The sequence below is a fragment of the Salmo trutta genome, chromosome 18, assembly GCF_901001165.1.
Source record: "Salmo trutta chromosome 18, fSalTru1.1, whole genome shotgun sequence".
Lineage (NCBI taxonomy): Eukaryota > Metazoa > Chordata > Actinopteri > Salmoniformes > Salmonidae > Salmo > Salmo trutta.
The window spans coordinates 12,961,295-12,980,665 of record NC_042974.1 but is presented as its reverse complement, the minus strand read 5'-3'; the positions used below and the strand labels follow the sequence as shown (position 1 = coordinate 12,980,665).

Sequence of the window (19,371 nt, the reverse complement as noted above, 5' to 3'; positions counted from 1 at the left end):
AATACAGTAAACAGAAGTCTGGCCAAAAATGAATATATGGAATAGAATTGTTTTATTCCCTTGATTAAGAATTCCATTGTGGGAAATTCCTGACAACACCGCAGTAGAATGTCTAAGACGAACATACTGTAGATAATGTATGTGCCATTCAATAAAGTGAAATGGAGCTTGATTGATTCTAAAGCCTTTTCTAATCATAATTATGTTACATAATACATTATACGGTAATAGATTATACAGTATTATATTGTAATCCGGAGGGGTTGTCCTAACGTGCATATACACACTGCAGAGATTTTACTCGGATAATGAAATGAATGGAATGACATTTCAGACCCATAGACATGCTTACTAAGCGCTGCCTATCCCTGCTATAACTGTGGGATTTTCATATCGGACTAAATATCAATCATACAGACTCCATCGCTCATTTTCCCAATGAAAAATGTATGTTGTGGTTTATTTATGTATGATAGCTAGTGTCCCGTAGAATTGACGTTATAACTCCAGTTTCTCGTTGAGATGTGTGGACCTTGACTGGACAGTCTTCTCCTCAGTGAACACCAGCTTGCTGCATGGAAACCTTCTGTTGACCGAACCTTAATGACAAAACCACCTCATGTTCATCTTTCCTGGCCACACCAGCCCTGTGTCTTGCCTATTTGCTCATATACTAATGGGTTGGATACAGTCAAGCTTTTACTGCAATTTGGCTGGGGAATTTGTTTAAAATACACCTGCCAACACTATTGTTTGTGTCAACAGTCTCAAATAACTTAGTGGTGAGTGTGAGGAAGCAAACCATGCTCTAGTGGAGACAGAGACCGCCACACATACTGTAGTGTAGACTATAAAGTACAAAGACTTCTGTACGCTGAAGTGATTCCCAAGGCAATGTCTTGGCTAACGCCACCACCTGTCATTGCCTGTGATGAAGCCCATACCAAAGCCTACAGGCAGATGGCATGATTTTCTCTCACGTCGTGACAGTGGCACAAGGCACCACCCACACCAACGTCAGTGAGAGAGTGTTCAGACAGAGTAATGATGAAGGGAGGAACCTCAATCTACACATACCTATTTAGTTACATTTGACATACAGTATCTATGCAATAACACCTATTATACGACTGACCAGAACTGTAATACATTGATCATTTTACAGGATATTTGTAAGGATAACAATATTACATTTGGTTAGGTTGTTGGTACTAGAATGGGTTTAACTCCTAAAGTACGACTTGTAACTACTAGGTATTACTTTACAGTGGCAGCACTGGGAAACCAATTTTTTTAAATTCTCTTTAAAAGCTCAGTGCAGCCAAAAACATGATTACCGGTGTTTTATATATATTTTCACACTATGAGGTTGGATTAATACTTTGAAATTGTGAAAAGGATGCTAATGACCTTTTAGTGTAAGAGCTGTTGGAAAAGACCGCCTGAAATATCAGCCTGTATTGGTGAGATGGAGTGACATCACCAGGCGTTAAGACTTAATAGACCAATAAGAATGACAGTTCCAAACCTCTCTGCCAATAACAGCAAGTTTTCAGTTTTCCCCTCCACTACCAGACAGACCACTACAGACCACTACCAGACAGTCCTAGCAAAATTCTTGCTTAACAAATTGCTCTTTGCTAAGAAGCCATTTTGACCAATTTAATCTTAAACAATCACAGTAAGGTTCTTAATTGTTACACAGAAATGATTTGATATTGAGATCAAATAAAGGCTACATTGGACCTTTAAACTCTGCCCTGGGCATGCAATAGGAGACTGAGATAATGGAATAAACATTACCATTACTTTACAGGCCCTCCGTCATTGATCGTAGCAGCTGAACCTTCCATGAAGATGTAAGAGGGGAGATGGTCATTCATCTCCACTTAGAGTTAATTTGTCATGGCTGCCAGTCTCTCTCTCTCTCTCTCTCTCTCTCAGCCTATGATGTTGGAACAAACAGTGCTCCCTGGTCCATACCCAGCAGCCACACACAGATAGGCCTACAATCTGCACTATAAACAGTGATCTAGGGGTGCTTTCAAGACGTGCACCACTAACATGTTCTACACAGCAGCTCTTACTATACTACCATAGACTACCTAGGTCACCTTTTACTGCCAATGTAAAAAATACAAAATATTCCTGCCAATGAACATCCTCTATCGTATTTTTGCCTTTCTTGGAGGTCCAAAATTCACATTGGCATACTTCAATACCTTAGTTGGCAAATACATGTGGCTGAACAGGCAAATATGTTGCACAACGTTATTAGTCTCTGGAGATGCAGTGAGAGGAACAGAGAAGCAGAGAGCGTTCTCTTAGGCTCCTCTGCAACTTGTCCCCTATGTCCATTTACTGTTTGGTCCCCAGTGCAGTGTTACAGTGTGGGCTATTTCATTTGGATAATTAAATAGCCAAATTCATATAAGCCACAATTCTCCAAGAAATGAATCCATATTGTGACATGATCCTTTATTAAAGGACACTTGGGCTTTCTTTCTCTCTCGCTCTTTCTCTTGACATGGTGTTCAATCAGGAGTCAGGACCACCAATCATAGGCTACTTACTAGATACACACACACACACACACACACCTTAGATGATGGAGAAAATCAGATCATGATCCTATTCATTATGTCAAGCGAGGCTTTATTCTTAAAATGAAATACCATATGTCTCGTTGTATGGGGCCACCGTGATATCTTGCAGGGTGTCGCTCCATCCATCCTCTTCTGCTTGAGTTATTGAGACCGAGCCGGGTGGACCTCCGCTTTGACAATTCATAGTCTCACCTGACCTTTGATCGTCGCCGGCCTCCATGCAGCAGTTATCCGAATTCGAGTCACCCGAAGTGCTGTAAAAGGGATTGTCGCTGCTGTCATCTCCCGATTCCCCAAAAACATCATCTGAGATCTTCAAGCTCTCGTAGCGTGAGCGAGCCGCCTCCAAGACAGACAGCGCCTTCCTCCCACATTCCGCCATCTCTCGTCGATGCTTTTTGTAGCTTACAACACGGCACAATATTCGGCATGTAACTATCCACGACTGGGGAAAAACTCGTAACACACACACCTACCTACGTCCACTCCCACTGTACGTTTTTAGAATTATGCTAGGCCTACTGCAGACTTGTGATGTGATAACTTCTACTCTCCCCTTTCTTCAAAGCATGTGCCGGAGAGGAGCTGTCCTCATCAAGGGTACTTATTAAATACCCCTAAGCGCTATGCACAGAGACCGAAATGATCAATATTGATCACACCTCTGCGCATCCGTGTGGGCCAGCTATTTCGTTGGTGGCTCGTAAAATGGGCTCGTACTGTGTAGAGATTTCAATGAATACGCGGCATCATGATCAGCTGACCCGGATGGCTCTCATGTGCTGGCCAATAGCGTTCATAATAGCGTTGTGTATCTCACTGTTATGTCAAATCTTATGATATTAAAGCAGAATTGTCTTCTGATGCGGTTAGAAAATGCATATACCCCATCAATTGCCCATTGCTTGTGATACGAATATAAAACACATGTATGACTAACGCGTTCGTTTATTCATTTATTATTAATACATTCGTTTATTCAGACAATGTCATTACAGGAACTCTTTCAAATCAGTTTTGAAAACGATTAATGAATTTATGTGGAAAGGAAAGCAACAGCAGGACAGGGTTTTTCTTTTTAAGCCCAGCATATTTTGGGGGAAACCAAGCAGCGCTCCTCTTGGTGCCCTGTGGGGGGTGCAGTCGACTGGTTCGCGGAAGTCGTCTGGCTTTTTGGTGTGGTACCCTGTCATGTTTGCGGAAGTATCATGTGTCTTCTCCCCTCTGTCATTCTTCAGAAAGTATTTAGCAACATTCGTTACTTTATATTATAACTACATGTCCAGCCTTTTCTGATTTCAAGGGTTGTACAAAAGAAAGATGAATCTGCCAAAGGGGCCGGATTCTCTGTGTTTCGACAAGGACGTGTTTATGAAGGTAAGAATTTGACTTTTGGAACTAGACAGCTGGCTAGCAATGCCATAGGTTAGCTAGCAGTGATCAGCCAAACTGGCTTCATCACTTGTTATGAAACGACTTAAATAAGTTTGTCTCGTAGTATTTATCTACCTAAACCCGATTAGAAATGGCAAGTTAGTTTCTGCTGTACATTATTTGCATAATCTTAGCTAGCTAGCTAACTAACTAACTACATGATCACTCATGACATGTTTTGATCTTCTGTTGCATTCAGGATGACTTCGACGTGGATCAGTTTGTTGCAGATTGCAGAAAGCATGTCCAACTGGAGGAGATGCGCGAGGACCTCGAGATGTATTCCAAACAGCTCAAAACAGCCATGGTGGAGCTCATCAATAAAGATTATGCTGACTTTGTCAACCTCTCCACCAATCTGGTGAGTTTCTATGGCTGACACGTTCAAGATGCTGCAGTGTCCCCCACCCAAGCTGCATTAAGGCATGTTTACAACCATGCTTTTTCAGCCAAATAACAAGATAGCAATCATATTTTACGATGATGTCACTCAAAATAAACTAGGAGCAACTGAGAGCAACAGCAGGAATCTGCTCAATATAGATGTAGCAATATAAATAGATGTGATGTGGGATAATGATGATGTCAGTTTGTTCTTCCTAACAGTTGTTCCAGCTAGGATCAGGACTTTTACATGTCAAATAGGCCTAATAGCTACAGTAGGTAGATAATAATGGATATCATCTATTTAGGTTGGAATGGACAAAGCCCTGAACCAGCTATCAGTACCACTGTGTCAGTTGCGTGAAGAGGTGCTGGTATGTGCTCTGTTTCACTCTATTTTTTCATATTATGATCAATTGGATTTATCTTCATTTCTGTTGACTTGGCCACACACGTTGTCCTATTTCTGTTGACTTGGCCACACACATTGTCCTATTTCTGTTGACTTGGCCACACACGTTGTCCTATTTCTGTTGACTTGGCCACACACATTGTCCTATTTCTGTTGACTTGGCCACACACGTTGTCCTATTTCTGTTGACTTGGCCACACACGTTGTCCTATTTCTGTTGACTTGGCCACACACGTTGTCCTATTTCTGTTGACTTGGCCACACACGTTGTCCTATTTCTGTTGACTTGGCCACACACGTTGTCCTATTTCTGTTGACTTGGTCACACACGCTGTCCTATTTCTGTTGACTTGGTCACACACGCTGTCCTATTTCTGTTGACTTGGTCACACACGCTGTCCTATTTCTGTTGACTTGGTCACACACGTTGTCCTATTTCTGTTGACTTGGTCACACACGCTGTCCTATTTCTGTTGACTTGGCCACACACGCTGTCCTATTTCTGTTGACTTGGCCACACACGCTGTCCTATTTCTGTTGACTTGGCCACACACGCTGTCCTATTTCTGTTGACTTGGCCACACACGCTGTCCTATTTCTGTTGACTTGGCCACACATGTTGTCCTATTTCTGTTGACTTGGCCACACACGTTGTCTTATTTCTGTTGACTTGGCCACACATGTTGTCCTATTTCTGTTGACTTGGCCACACACGTTGTCTTATTTCTGTTGACTTGGCCACACATGTTGTCCTATTTCTGTTGACTTGGCCACACATGTTGTCCTATTTCTGTTGACTTGGCCACACATGTTGTCCTATTTCTGTTGACTTGGCCACATATGTTGTCCTATTTCTGTTGACTTGGCCACACATCTTGTCCTATTTCTGTTGACTTGGCCACACATCTTGTCCTATTTCTGTTGACTTGGCCACACATGTTGCCCTATTTTTGTGTGTTGGTCTCCTTTTTACTTCTCAGAACTTGAGAACATCTGTAAGTGAGGTGGTCAAAGCCGTTGACAACCAGCTATCCAAGCAAGATGACTTGCAAAACAAAAAGGTTTGTTAACCTTATGTCTACCATTTCAAACAATAGTTTTTCTATAACATACAGTACATTTGTATGTGTGTAGCTGGATGCTTACACTTTTACAATTCATTTAGACAAAAGATTATGATTCAAAGAGAAGTTAGACGAGTTTCTTTAAACTGTCATGTTTCTCTTTTCTTCGTTTAAACCAGATCAATGTCATGAAACTCATACAAGTTGTCCGATCAGTAGAGAAGATTGAAAAAATCCTACATTCTCAGAACTCAAATGATTGGACATCTCTTGAGATGAGCAGGTCTGTTTAAAAAGAGATTGCATCAGCTTTTTGCTGATTTGACATAGGCTATTTACCATACGGATGTATCTGTTAATGATGAACACAGGCTATTTACCATACGGATGTATCTGTTAATGATGAACACAGGCTATTTACCATACGGATGTATCTGTTAATGATGAACACAGGCTATTTACCATACGGATGTATCTGTTAATGATGAACACAGGCTATTTACCATACGGATGTATCTGTTAATGATGAACACAGTCTATTTACCATACGGATATATCTGTTAATGATGAACACAGTCTATTTACCATACGGATGTATCTGTTAATGATGAACACAGTCTATTTACCATACAGATGTATCTGTTAATGATGAACACAGTCTATTTACCATACAGATGTATCTGTTAATGATGAACACAGTCTATTTACCATACAGATGTATCTGTTAATGATGAACACAGTCTATTTACCATACAGATGTATCTGTTAATGATGAACACAGTCTATTTACCATACAGATGTATCTGTTAATGATGAACACAGTCTATTTACCATACAGATGTATCTGTTAATGATGAACACAGTCTATTTACCATACAGATGTATCTGTTAATGATGAACACAGTCTATTTACCATACGGATGTATCTGTTAATGATGAACACAGTCTATTTACCATACGGATGTATCTGTTAATGATGAACACAGTCTATTTACCATACGGATGTATCTGTTAATGATGAACACAGTCTATTTACCATACGGATATATCTGTTAATGATGAACACAGTCTATTTACCATACGGATGTATCTGTTAATGATGAACACAGTCTATTTACCATACGGATGTATCTGTTAATGATGAACACAGGCTATTTACCATACGGATGTATCTGTTAATGATGAACACAGGCTATTTACCATACAGATGTACAGTTGGAGTCGGAAGTTTACATACAACCAATACAGCAACCATAAGTGTATTATTATTATTGTTTGTAATATTGTTATATTGGTTGTTACAGTTGAAGTCGTAAATTTACATACTCTTAGGTTGGAGTCATTAAAACTCGTTTGTCAACCACTCCACAAATTTCTTGTTAACAAACTATAGTTTTGGCAAGTCGGTTAGGACATCTACTTTGTGCATGACACAAGTAATTTTCCCAACAATTGTTTACAGACGGATTGTTTCACTTATAATTCACTGTATCACAATTCCAGTGTCAGAAGTTTACATACACTAAGTTGACTGCCTTTAAACAGCTTGGAAAATTCCAGAAAATTATGTCATGGCTTTAGAAGCTTCTGGTAGGCTAATAATTTGAGTCAATTGAAGGTGTACCTGTGGATGTATTTCAAGGCCTACCTTCAACTCAGTGCTTCTTTGCTTGACATCATGGGAAAATCAAAAGAAATCAGCCAAGACTTCAGAAAAAAAATTGTAGACCTCCACAAGTCTGGTTCATTCTTGGGAGCAATTTCCAAATGCCTGAAGGTACCACGTTCATCTATACAAACAATAGTATGCAAGTTTAAACACCATGGGACCACGCAGCCGTCATACCTCTCAGGAAGGAGACGCGTTCTGTCTCCTAGAGAAGAACGTGCTTTGGTGCAAAAAGTGCAAATCAATCCCAGAACAACAGCAAAGGACCTTGTGAAGATGCTGGGGGAAACGGGTACAAAAGTATTGTCATGACATTGCCCTCTTTGGACACTGCGAGCACCATCCCCCGACCTCAGTACTTCTGACACCAGGCTCTGTAAGAGCGGTCATAAATTCCTACGAGGAGACCCTCTCCTCATGGCCACAGTAGAGAGAACAAAGGACTTCTTCCACCTCACAGAACTGGAGAACCGAATTACATTTATGTTCTGGAGAAGGTATAAAAGATCGGTGAAGAATCCAGCTACGAACTGGTCTGTTTGGTACAATTTTGTGAAACTCATGAGAGACAATACCGCCACATTACCATAATTATGTGTATACAATAGCCTCAGCTATGAGACTTACATCTAAATGGTTGTATAAAATGAATGAATAAGGATGGAACTGTTTGTGAAATTGTGTAATGTGATTTTGGACTGTTTAATGAAGGAAACTCCAATTCCCTTTGGAGTCTTAACTAAATCAGAGGACCGCCCATGAGCACAGTTATGGTCTGGCGTCATGGGACAGGCCCTTTTCTGCTCTTCTGAATAAAACCCCCACCGAGGTTTTCTATCACCAGACCGAGCTTACCTCAATTACGAGATGGCTAAAGGTTGGAGACCATGCATTTCTCTTGATGAACTTTTAACCATACCACGTGGTTAAACTCTTAGACTATCGATACCGACAGAATAAGAACAAGTCTTTGATATTAATTACTAGTCTGCAGCTAGGAATTCGGTATCATTGAACGCGAAGACCGACAACCGCCGAAAACATCTAATCTATAACGACATGAATGAATGTTACTCTGAACTATCCATTCTAACCACGACAGAGAGAGAGAGAGGGCGGACAGACTCTCCAACAGAAACAAACTTTTCAACAGAGATCCCGACGACACACTGAGCGTAAATATATATATATTGATTGCAATTGTTCCCGAATGAGTGAGTGTTCATGTGCAAAGGATTAGCATTTCAATTGTTATAATTATCAACTCTGTAGTGCCTTCTCAGTTGACCCCCCACTCCCCTTTTGTCTAACAAGCCGCCATGCCGGTTTAGCCCACTAGAGCACATTCCTCTATCATTTCTTTGTAATGATATCTACTGTTTGTTCTGCATTTCTGTGAATGACTTAGTTAGTAAATCAATTATTTTAAGACAATTGATGTATGAATGACTCATAGTGAAGACTGGGTTCGTGCAGATAACCAACAATTTACGACGTTTGGAATGAGACTGACGAGGTAAAGAATACGTCATTAATCAGAAGACTAAGTGATCAGATATTAAAATATCTGAAAGTTATATTAGGAAAATTATAACTATGTAATCTGAATATTTTCCTTGGTGCCCCGACTTCCTAGTTAATTACAGTTACACGATTAATCAGTTTAATCGTGTAATAATAATTAGAGAGTTATTTGATAAATTTGTCTTCAGTTTTAATGATGCCAAAGACACGACAGTATCTATATCCACAGTAAAACGAGTCCTATATTGACATACCCTGAAAGGCCGCTCAGCAAGAAGCCACTGCTCAAAAACCGCCATAAAAAAGCCAGGCAACTGCACATGGGGACAAAGATCGTACTTTTTGGAGAAATGTCCTCTGGTCTGATGAAACAAAAATAGACCATTGTTATGTTTGGAGGAAAAAGGGGGAAGCTTGCAAGCCGAAGAACACTAGCCCAACCGTCAAGCACGGGGGTGGCAGCATCATGTTGTGTGGGTGCTTTGCAGCAGGAGGGACTGGTGCACTTCACAAAATAGATGGCATCATGAGGAAGGAACAAATATGTGGGTATATTGAAGCAACATCTCAAGACATCAGTCTGGAAGTTAAAGCTTGGTCGCAAATGGGTCTTCCAAATGGACAATGACCCCAAGCATACTTCCAAAGTTGTGGCAAAATGGCTTAAGGACAACAAAGTCAAGGTATTGGAGTGGCCATTACAAAGCCCTGACCTCAATCCTATAGAAAATGTGTGGGCAGAACTGAAAAAAGCATGTGCGAGCAAGGAGGCCTACAAACCTGACTCAGTTACACCAGCTCTGTCAGGAGGAATGGGACAAAATTCACCCAACTTATTGTGGGAAGCTTGTGGAAGGCTACCTGAAACATTTGACCCAAGTTAAACAATTTTAAAGGCAATGCTACCAAATACTAATTGAGTATGTAAACTTCTGACCCACTGGGAATGTGATGAAAGAAATAAAAGCTGAAACAAATCATTCTCTCTACTATTATTCTGACATTTCACATTCTTAAAATAAAGTGGTGATCCAGGAAATTTTTACTACGATTAAATGTCAGGTATTGTGAAAAACTTGAGTTTTAAATGTATTTGGTGGAGGTGTATGTAAACTTCCGACTTCAACTGTATCTCTGTTAATGATGAATACAGTCTATTTACCATACGGATGTATCTCAGTTAATGATGAAGTTTGCCGTTTCTTTTGCTTTGTAGTCCTCTCTTAGCTGGCCAGATTCTGGAGCGGATTGCCACAGAGTTCAACCAGCTGCAGTTCCATGCTGTCCAAAGCAAGGGCATGCCCCTGCTGGACAAAGTCAGGCCTGTACGTCCCGTCACATCATTCAATATTTACGGCCCCATTGGATTTGTGGAGTTGATTTTGAGTACACAAACTAGACTATTTTGAGTACACAAACTAGACTAAGATTAATGGTTGGAAATGGCCATGCCTGTCCATTATAAACATTCCTTTACTGACACTGTCTGTCCATGCCTGTCCATTGTAAACATCCCTTTACTGACACTGTGTCTGTCCATGCCTGTCCATTGTAAACATCCCTTTACTGACACTGTGTCTGTCCATGCCTGTCCATTGTAAACATCCCTTTACTGACATTGTGTCTGTCCATGCCTGTCCATTGTAAACATCCCTTACTGATACTGTGTCTGTGTACGACTTGTGTTGTAGCGTATTTCTGGCATCACGTCCATGCTACAGCAGTCTTTGGAGGGGCTCCTCATACAGGGCCTCCAGACCTCCAACGTGGACATTGTGCGTCACTGCCTACGCACCTACGCCACCATCGACAAGACCAGGGACGCAGAGGCACTGGTGGGACAAGTCCTGGTCAAGCCCTACATGGACATGGTGAGGTTGTGTTTCATCGGAACCATCAAGATCAGAAGAGTATTTTGTGCTGGTGTCCCGTACCCAGATTGAACCTACTCCTGGACTTAAAAACGTAATTTTATTTGCTTTTAAATCCAGAAATAGGCTTTTATCTTGTTTCTGATAATCCGGCTCTTAGTGCCCAGCTCACCAATATCTTTGTGAAACGATGCAGAAATTGACAGTTCAAGAACTTTATGTACTGTGTTCTGCTTCAGAGATGAAGTCCATGTTTCCCTCTCTATATAAACAGTACTTCAGTTACTATTTTGTTATCAACAGGTCATTGTTGAACAGTTTGTCAAGTCCACCCCCAATGGCCTTCAAATAATGTACACCAAGCTCCTACAGTTTGTGCCACATCACTGTAGACTGCTGCGCGAGGTGACTGGAATAGTCATTTCAAGGTAAGGCCCATAGCTGTCCACAAAGTCAAAGTTCTAAAGGCTTCTCTCCCTTCAGATATAAGAAAGTACATGGTAGAATGGTAGTTACACATTGAAAACCCAGAAAGTAAATGGTAGTATGGTCGTTACACATTGAAAACCCAGAAAGTACATGGTAGAATGGTAGTTACATGTTGAAAACCCAGAAAGTACATGGTAGAATGGTAGTTACACGTTGAAAACCCAGAAAGTACATGGTAGAATGGTAGTTACACGTTGAAAACCCAGAAAGTACATGGTAGTATGGTAGTTACACGTTGAAAACCCAGAAAGTACATGGTAGTATGGTAGTTACACGTTGAAAACCCAGAAAGTACATGGTAGAATGGTAGTACCTCGTTGAAAACCCAGAAAGTACATAGTAGAATGGTAGTTACACGTTGAAAACCCAGAAAGTACATGGTAGAATAGTAGTTACACGTTAAAAACCCAGAAAGTACATGGTAGTATGGTAGTTACACGTTGAAAACCCAGAAAGTACATGGTAGAATGGTAGTACTACGTTGAAAACCAGAAAGTACATAGTAGAATGGTAGTTACATGTTGAAAACCCAGAAAGTACATGGTAGAATGGTAGTTACACATTGAAAACCCAGAAAGTACATGGTAGAATAGTAGTTACACGTTAAAAACCCAGAAAGTACATGGTAGAATGGAAGTTACACGTTGAAAACCCAGAAAGAACATGGTAGAATGGTAGTTACACGTTGAAAACCCAGAAAGTACATGGTAGAATGGTAGTACCTCGTTGAAAACCCAGAAAGTACATAGTAGAATGGTAGTTACACGTTGAAAACCCAGAAAGTACATGGTAGAATAGTAGTTACACGTTAAAAACCCAGAAAGTACATGGTAGTGTGGTAGTTACATGTTGAAAACCCAGAATGTACATGGTAGAATGGTAGTACCACGTTGAAAACCCAGAAAGTACATAGTAGAATGGTAGTTACATGTTGAAAATCCAGAAAGTACATGGTAGAATGGTAGTTACACGTTGAAAACCCAGAAAGAACATGGTAGAATGGTAGTTACACGTTGAAAACCCAGAAAGTACATGGTAGAATGGTAGTTACACGTTGAAAACCCAGAAAGTACATGGTAGTATGGTAGTTACACGTTGAAAACCCAGAAAGTACATGGTAGAATGGTAGTTACACGTTGAAAACCCAGAAAGTACATGGTAGAATGGTAGTACCTCGTTGAAAACCCAGAAAGTACATAGTAGAATGGTAGTTACACGTTGAAAACCCAGAAAGTACATGGTAGAATAGTAGTTACACGTTAAAAACCCAGAAAGTACATGGTAGTATGGTAGTTACACGTTGAAAACCCAGAAAGTACATGGTAGAATGGTAGTACCACGTTGAAAACCAGAAAGTACATAGTAGAATGGTAGTTACATGTTGAAAACCCAGAAAGTACATGGTAGAATGGTAGTTACACATTGAAAACCCAGAAAGTACATGGTAGAATAGTAGTTACACGTTAAAAACCCAGAAAGTACATGGTAGAATGGAAGTTACACGTTGAAAACCCAGAAAGAACATGGTAGAATGGTAGTTACACGTTGAAAACCCAGAAAGTACATGGTAGAATGGTAGTACCTCGTTGAAAACCCAGAAAGTACATAGTAGAATGGTAGTTACACGTTGAAAACCCAGAAAGTACATGGTAGAATAGTAGTTACACGTTAAAAACCCAGAAAGTACATGGTAGTGTGGTAGTTACATGTTGAAAACCCAGAATGTACATGGTAGAATGGTAGTACCACGTTGAAAACCCAGAAAGTACATAGTAGAATGGTAGTTACATGTTGAAAATCCAGAAAGTACATGGTAGAATGGTAGTTACACGTTGAAAACCCAGAAAGAACATGGTAGAATGGTAGTTACACGTTGAAAACCCAGAAAGTACATGGTAGAATGGTAGTTACACGTTGAAAACCCAGAAAGTACATGGTGAATGGTATTACCACGTTGAAAACCCAGAAAGTACATGGGAGAATGGTAGTTACACGTTGAAAACCCAGAAAGAACATGGTAGAATGGTAGTTACACGTTGAAAACCCAGAAAGTACATGGTAGAATGGAAGTTACACGTTAACAACCCAGAAAGTACATGGTAGAATGGTTGTTACACGTTCAAAACCTAGAAAGTACATGGGAGAATGGTAGTTATGAGTTCATAACCTAGAAAGTACACGGTAGAATGGTTGTCACGAGTTCATAACCTAGAAAGTACACGGTAGAATGGTTGTTACGTGTTCATAACCTAGAAAGTTCACGGTGAAATGGTAGTTACGCATTCATAACCCAGAAAGTATGTGGTAAAATGGTAGTTACACATTCATAACCCAGAAAGTATGTGGTAACATGGTATTTACGCATTCATAACCCAGAAAGTATGTGGTAAAATGGTAGTTACACATTCATAACCCAGAAAGTACGTGGTAACATGGTATTTACGCATTCAAAACCTAGAATGGTAGTTACGCATTCATAATCTAGAAAGTTCACGGTAGAATGGTAGTTACGTGTTCATAACCTAGAAAGTTCACGTTACAATGGTAGTTACACGTTCATAACCCAGAAAGTACATGGTAGAATGGTAGTTATGCGTTCATAACCCAGAAAGTATGTGGTAGAATGGTAGTTATGCGTTCATAACCCAGAAAGTATGTGGTAGAATGGTAGTTATGCGTTCATAACCCAGAAAGTACATGGTAGAATGGTAGTTATGCGTTCATAACCCAGAAAGTACATGGTAGAATGGTAGTTAGGCGTTCATAACCTTGAAGTGGGTGGTAAAATGGTAGTTACGCGTTCATAACCCAGAAAGTACGTGGTAACATGGTATTTACGCGTTCATAACCCAGAAAGTATGTGGTAAAATGGTAGTTACGCGTTCATAACCCAGAAAGTATGTGGTAAAATGGTAGTTACGCGTTCATAACCCAGAAAGTATGTGGTAAAATGGTAGTTATGCGTTCATAACCCAGAAAGTATGTGGTAAAATGGTAGTTATGCGTTCATAACCCAGAAAGTATATGGTAGAATGGTGGTTAACCATTCATTATCTATGAATTTCTTGTTTGTTCTTTCTCATGTCTTTGCTTTCGGCTGTCTGTCCAGTGAGAAGGCAGACATAGTCCCGGGATACGACTTCTTGGTGAACTCAGTGTGGCCGGAAATCATCAAAGGTATCGAGGAGAGAATCGCATCTCTCTTCAACGCGGGCAACCCTGACACCTTTTATGATGTACGTACTCTGACTACCCAATCATGTTCCTCTGGCATCAAAACTGTCAAATCAACAACAAAAATCCATCAGAGCTTGGTTAATGGTTCATGTTTGTATCTATTTTGCAGAGGTACATTATCAGCATTGACTTTGTGAGAAAGTTTGAGAGACAGTGTGGCTCCCAAGCCAGTGTGAGGAGACTGAGAGCTCACGCCTCCTATCAGAGCTTCCACAACAAGTGGAACCTACCTGTCTACTTCCAGCTCAGGTGAATAGCTGTGTGCTCCTGCATTGCTTGCTGTTTGAGGTTTTAGGCTGGGGTTCTGTACAGAACCCTGTGACATCAGCTGATGTAAGAAGGGCTTTATAAATACATTTGATTGCTCCATGACCTTCCAACTGTGCTTCCTGTACAGACCCAGTTATGTGCATGTATTACAGTAGTGTCCACACAACAACTCAATCTGTGCCACAGTGCTGTCAGAACTGATATGCTCTGGTAACCTCCCTGGCTGTTTCCCTTTTATTTCATTAATTTCATGTTATTTTTAAAACTTGCATGAATTTATGTATTCTGAAATCTATTAACAAAAATATCTACAACAAAAAAGCTTTGGATTTTTCTCCCTTTATAATAGTTACCTACCCTACTGATGTCCAGTCATCCATTTTACTTCCTGGATATTGTGCTGTCCACATTATATCTTGTTACAGATAAGAAGATATTTACGGGGTATGCGTCATAATATGTTGTCAGATTTGAGAGGTACTTTAGCAGTGTGTCCAACACAAGTCTGGCTTTTTGCGTAAGGCCTGATGAATACTCCCTCAAAGGGAATCTAGATTTTTTTTCTGGAGTCAACGTGAAGGTCGTTGGACACTCTGCCTTGCACTGTTTGTCAGCCCCGGCACATTTTACAATGGAATGTACATCATGCTGCACATACTCAACACTGTGTAAAAAAACAACAACAAGTTTTTGATCAATTCCAACTGTTTTGCTCATAGAACAGCATGCTAGCTTATATGTGTTCAACAGCCAGGCATTGACCTATTGTTCCCCATCTCTGTCACAGGTACAAGGAAATTGCTGCATGTTTAGAGAATGCTATTGCTGATGGGTTAGAGGCAGCACCAGGTTAGTAGCTATATCCAACTGTAATAACACGACAGACCCTGGTTCGATTCCAGGCTGTATCACAACTGGCCGTGATTGGGAGTCCCATAGGGCGGTGCACAATTGGCCCAGCGTCGTCCAGGTTAGGGTTTGGCCGGGGTAGGCCATCATTGTAAATAAGAATTTGCTCTTAACTGACTTGCCTAGTTAAATAAAAGTAAAAAACATTTTTTTTAAGTATACAAATGGATAAGTTATTTTATTAGTCATTACCATAATATACAATATTACCTGATGGCTTCAATTATTACACACTTTCCCCCCCCATACACACTTTCTCTTCCTCCCTACACACTCTCTCTTCCTCCCAACACACACACACACTCTCTTTTACTCCCTGCATACTCTCTCTACCTCCCTGCATACTCTCTCTTCCTCCCTACACACACTCTCTTCCTCCCTACACGCTCTCTCTTCCTCAGCGGGCAGCTCCTATCACCTGCTGGTGTCCCAAGTGCTGTGGAACAGCTTGGTCAGGTGCTGGGTGGATAAGGTCTACCTGCCCCCGCTGTCTCACCGCTTCTGGAAGCTCACCCTGCAGCTGATCTCACGCTACTCCAAGTTCCTCACTGAGGTACAGCCTCCAACATGGCAATCCAACCTTCCTCCAATATGGCAACCCAACCGTTCCACTACAATATTAATGCTAGTGTGCATAGTGTCTATAGATTCAGTGATACCTCTATTAATCTAGTGTTCAACGTAGCCTGCAGTGTCAGTATTCCAGTATTTTAAGTGAGTCCTATAAAAGGAAATGCTGGTCACATTAAGTTGTCATGATTGGTGTTTCTGGACCCTGTCTCCTAGATGCTGACTAAATCTCCCTCCACGGAGGTCAGTAAAGACCCTGTGAGGCTCCTCCCCAGCTCCGCCTCCTCCACGTCCAGTCGCACCTCTCAGGATGATGGTGGCAGCGAGAGCGGCAGCCCAGCAACCCTCTCCACCAAACAGCTGGTCTTTATAGCCTCTGATGTGAACCAACTACAAGACCAGGTAGTGATATGGACCAATCACAAGACCAGTTAGGGATATGGGCCAATCACAACAAGCCAATGCAGTTTTGTATTGTTTTACCTTCCAAGAAGCCAAACGGAATTGACAAAAATCTTAATAATGTTGTTTTTAATAATTGCTTTTAGGGTTAGGCAACATTAGACATGCTATTGCATGAACCTTATTTGTACATATTTTTCTCGACTATTAAGAGTTTGCCTTCCTCACAGATTACGGAACTTTCTGAGATGATTAAGCAGAGACTGGAGATCATTGGGTACAACAACTTTGTAATTGTTGCAGGTATGTCATCGTCATGCTTGAAAGATGAAAAGCACACATTGATACATTGTTCCAGACAAGTGTTTAATCATGGTACTTATTCCATCAGCTCTTACTGCATGTTAGTTGATATATTGCCTTTTGATTGCCTTTTTGACAAGTGTCCCCCCCTGCCTTGTGTTCTCTCTCCAGAGGCCCTAGAAGACTCCAAAGCCTCCCTCTCTGGCTGCATTCCCACCTTGAACCGCAAGATGACTCAGCATTTAACCGAGAGGTGCTTCCGCTTCCTGAAGAGTGCCTCTGAAGTCCCCCGACTGTACCGCAGGACCAACAAGGTGAGACGGCCCGCCCCTCAGGGCCCATCCTCTCAGAACAATGGAACAGTGCTCCCATTAGGCTTTAACGTTGCTGAGATGATTAGAGAACATCTGCTGTACAGTACCAAAATACTGAAGAGTGCACCACACTACACACTCACAGGCTTGAAAACATGCCTGTTCTTCATCCCTTGTATAGGAAGTTCCCTCCAGAGCCTCTGCCTACATGGACAACGCCCTGCGGCCGCTGCACCAGCTCCTGAGCGACTCCAAAGACACGGTGAAGCCCTCCATCGCCCAAGACTGGCTACGGATCACACTCAATGACTGCACTCACAGGTAGGGGGACTCTGCTGTCTGTTAGACTTCCTGTGCAGGCAACTACAGCAGTGTTACTCATCTCCAATCCTCCAGTATCCCCAATAGCACACGCTTTTGTTTTTAACCCCAGACTAAAACACCTGATTCAACTTGTTGACAAGTACAATCAGGTATGCTTGTACTGTTGGGGATACTGGAGGACCGGAGTTGGGAAACACATAACTACAGTATACTGGTGACTGCTGAATGGGAAAAGGAGATCTTGTAAGGCGAATTCTGGTACACATATAAAGATTCTACATTGAATGCATGCCTTAGTTTTTAGTCCATGTATTGTGTTAAAATAATATTTAATAAAATCTTAGGTGTACTCTTCTGCTTGCTCCCTGTAGGGTCAATGCAGTGAGTCACAATGTTTTGTCCTAAGAATGGCACCACACATGGCCACCAACTAACATTGAATTGAATTCCATGGCAGTCAACCGCACTAGCTTAAGTAGCTTTTTGTTCTGCTCCACCAAGCACAGAAGTCTGTCATTTTCCATCTTCACTTTGGGCAGATATTTTGAAACCATATCAGATGTTTTGAGTTCTGTGAAAAAAATGGAGGAGAGTTTAAAGAGACTGAAGCAAGCGAGGAAAACAGTGACCACCAACACGACAGGAACCACCGGAGGCCCCACAGACGACAGCAAGATCCGCCTGCAGCTGGCCTTGGATGTGGAGTACCTGGGAGAACAGGTAGGGTTCACCCTGTTAGGGAACACCAACCGTATCTTGTAATTGTTCTTTGACTATGTTTTAGAAAGACCGTCTGTTTAACTCAAACAGTGGGAAGGAAGGAAGGCATGTCAGGAAAATCCCCAGAATGATTGTTGTGATGGTAAGCTTCTAATACCATATTGATGTTTGTTTCCCATGATAGATTCAGAAGATGGGTCTGCAGCCTGCCGACATCACCATGTTCTCAACACTAAATGACTTGGTCCAAGGAGCACAGGACAGGACTCCATCAGAGCAGGCTGGACCATAATCCTGCACCAATGTACCTGTATGCTTGTAGTTAGGAGGAAGAAAGCCCATTGAAGGACTGGGTCATATTTATGTTGAACACTGATCATATGGGACATGGCATTGAAAATCAGGAGAATTTCTAAATGTCTTTGTACAATAGCAATGAAATATTTCCTACTGGCTCCCTGGCTGTTCATAGCAGCAAATGTCTAATTTAATGGGGCCTAAAGGGGTTAACCCTGACCCCTTTAAATATATTGTATGTGGTGAACAGAGTTGGTGAAGGATGAGATAGATATTGTACATTTTAAATAAAATGAATCAAAGTTGTATTAACAGCTTTTGATTCTTGTGTGTTGTGTAAATGTGATTCAAGTGACCTAATAAGACATCTCTCTACGTTCAGCTGTTATGAGGGGTGACCTAATAAAGTATCTCTCTACGTTCAGCTGTTATGAGGGGTGACCTAATAAGACATCTCTCTACGTTCAGCTGTTATGAGGGGTAACCTAATAAAGTATCTCTCTACGTTCAGCTGTTATGAGGGTAACCTAATAAAGTATCTCTCTACGTTCAGCTGTTATGAGGGGTAACCT

General features: G+C 41.2%; 2 protein-coding genes across 5 annotated transcripts in view; one reads left to right on the top strand and one right to left on the bottom strand.

Annotated features, from left to right (window-relative positions):
- Positions 1-3,396, bottom strand: part of LOC115152850 (piggyBac transposable element-derived protein 5) — a 31,649-nt gene extending 28,253 nt beyond the window's left edge. Inside the window, exon 1 of the mRNA XM_029697734.1 lies at positions 2,676-3,396. Within this exon, the coding sequence (XP_029553594.1) occupies positions 2,676-2,988 (313 nt within the window). The 5' untranslated portion in view covers positions 2,989-3,396. The remainder of the gene's footprint in view (positions 1-2,675) is intronic.
- A 377-nt stretch (positions 3,397-3,773) lies between these two features.
- LOC115152849 (conserved oligomeric Golgi complex subunit 2) lies at positions 3,774-19,140 on the top strand. Of its 4 annotated transcripts, XM_029697730.1 has the most exons (18): positions 3,776-3,983; positions 4,240-4,401; positions 4,733-4,798; positions 5,817-5,897; positions 6,080-6,183; positions 10,310-10,418; positions 10,785-10,964; positions 11,268-11,392; positions 14,563-14,689; positions 14,800-14,939; positions 15,748-15,809; positions 16,271-16,422; positions 16,656-16,841; positions 17,072-17,144; positions 17,316-17,458; positions 17,640-17,779; positions 18,322-18,502; positions 18,687-19,140. In XM_029697730.1, the coding sequence occupies exons 1-18, from the start codon at positions 3,927-3,929 to the stop codon at positions 18,792-18,794; spliced, it is 2,196 nt and encodes a 731-aa protein (XP_029553590.1). In that variant the 5' UTR covers positions 3,776-3,926; the 3' UTR covers positions 18,795-19,140. The 4 variants fall into 4 exon arrangements, with proteins under 4 accessions (XP_029553592.1, XP_029553590.1, XP_029553591.1 ...); XM_029697732.1 differs by lacking the exons at positions 18,322-18,502; positions 18,687-19,140 and adding an exon at positions 18,154-18,315 and having other exon boundaries at positions 3,774-3,983; XM_029697731.1 differs by lacking the exons at positions 4,733-4,798; positions 5,817-5,897.
- Positions 19,141-19,371: the final 231 nt, after the last annotated feature.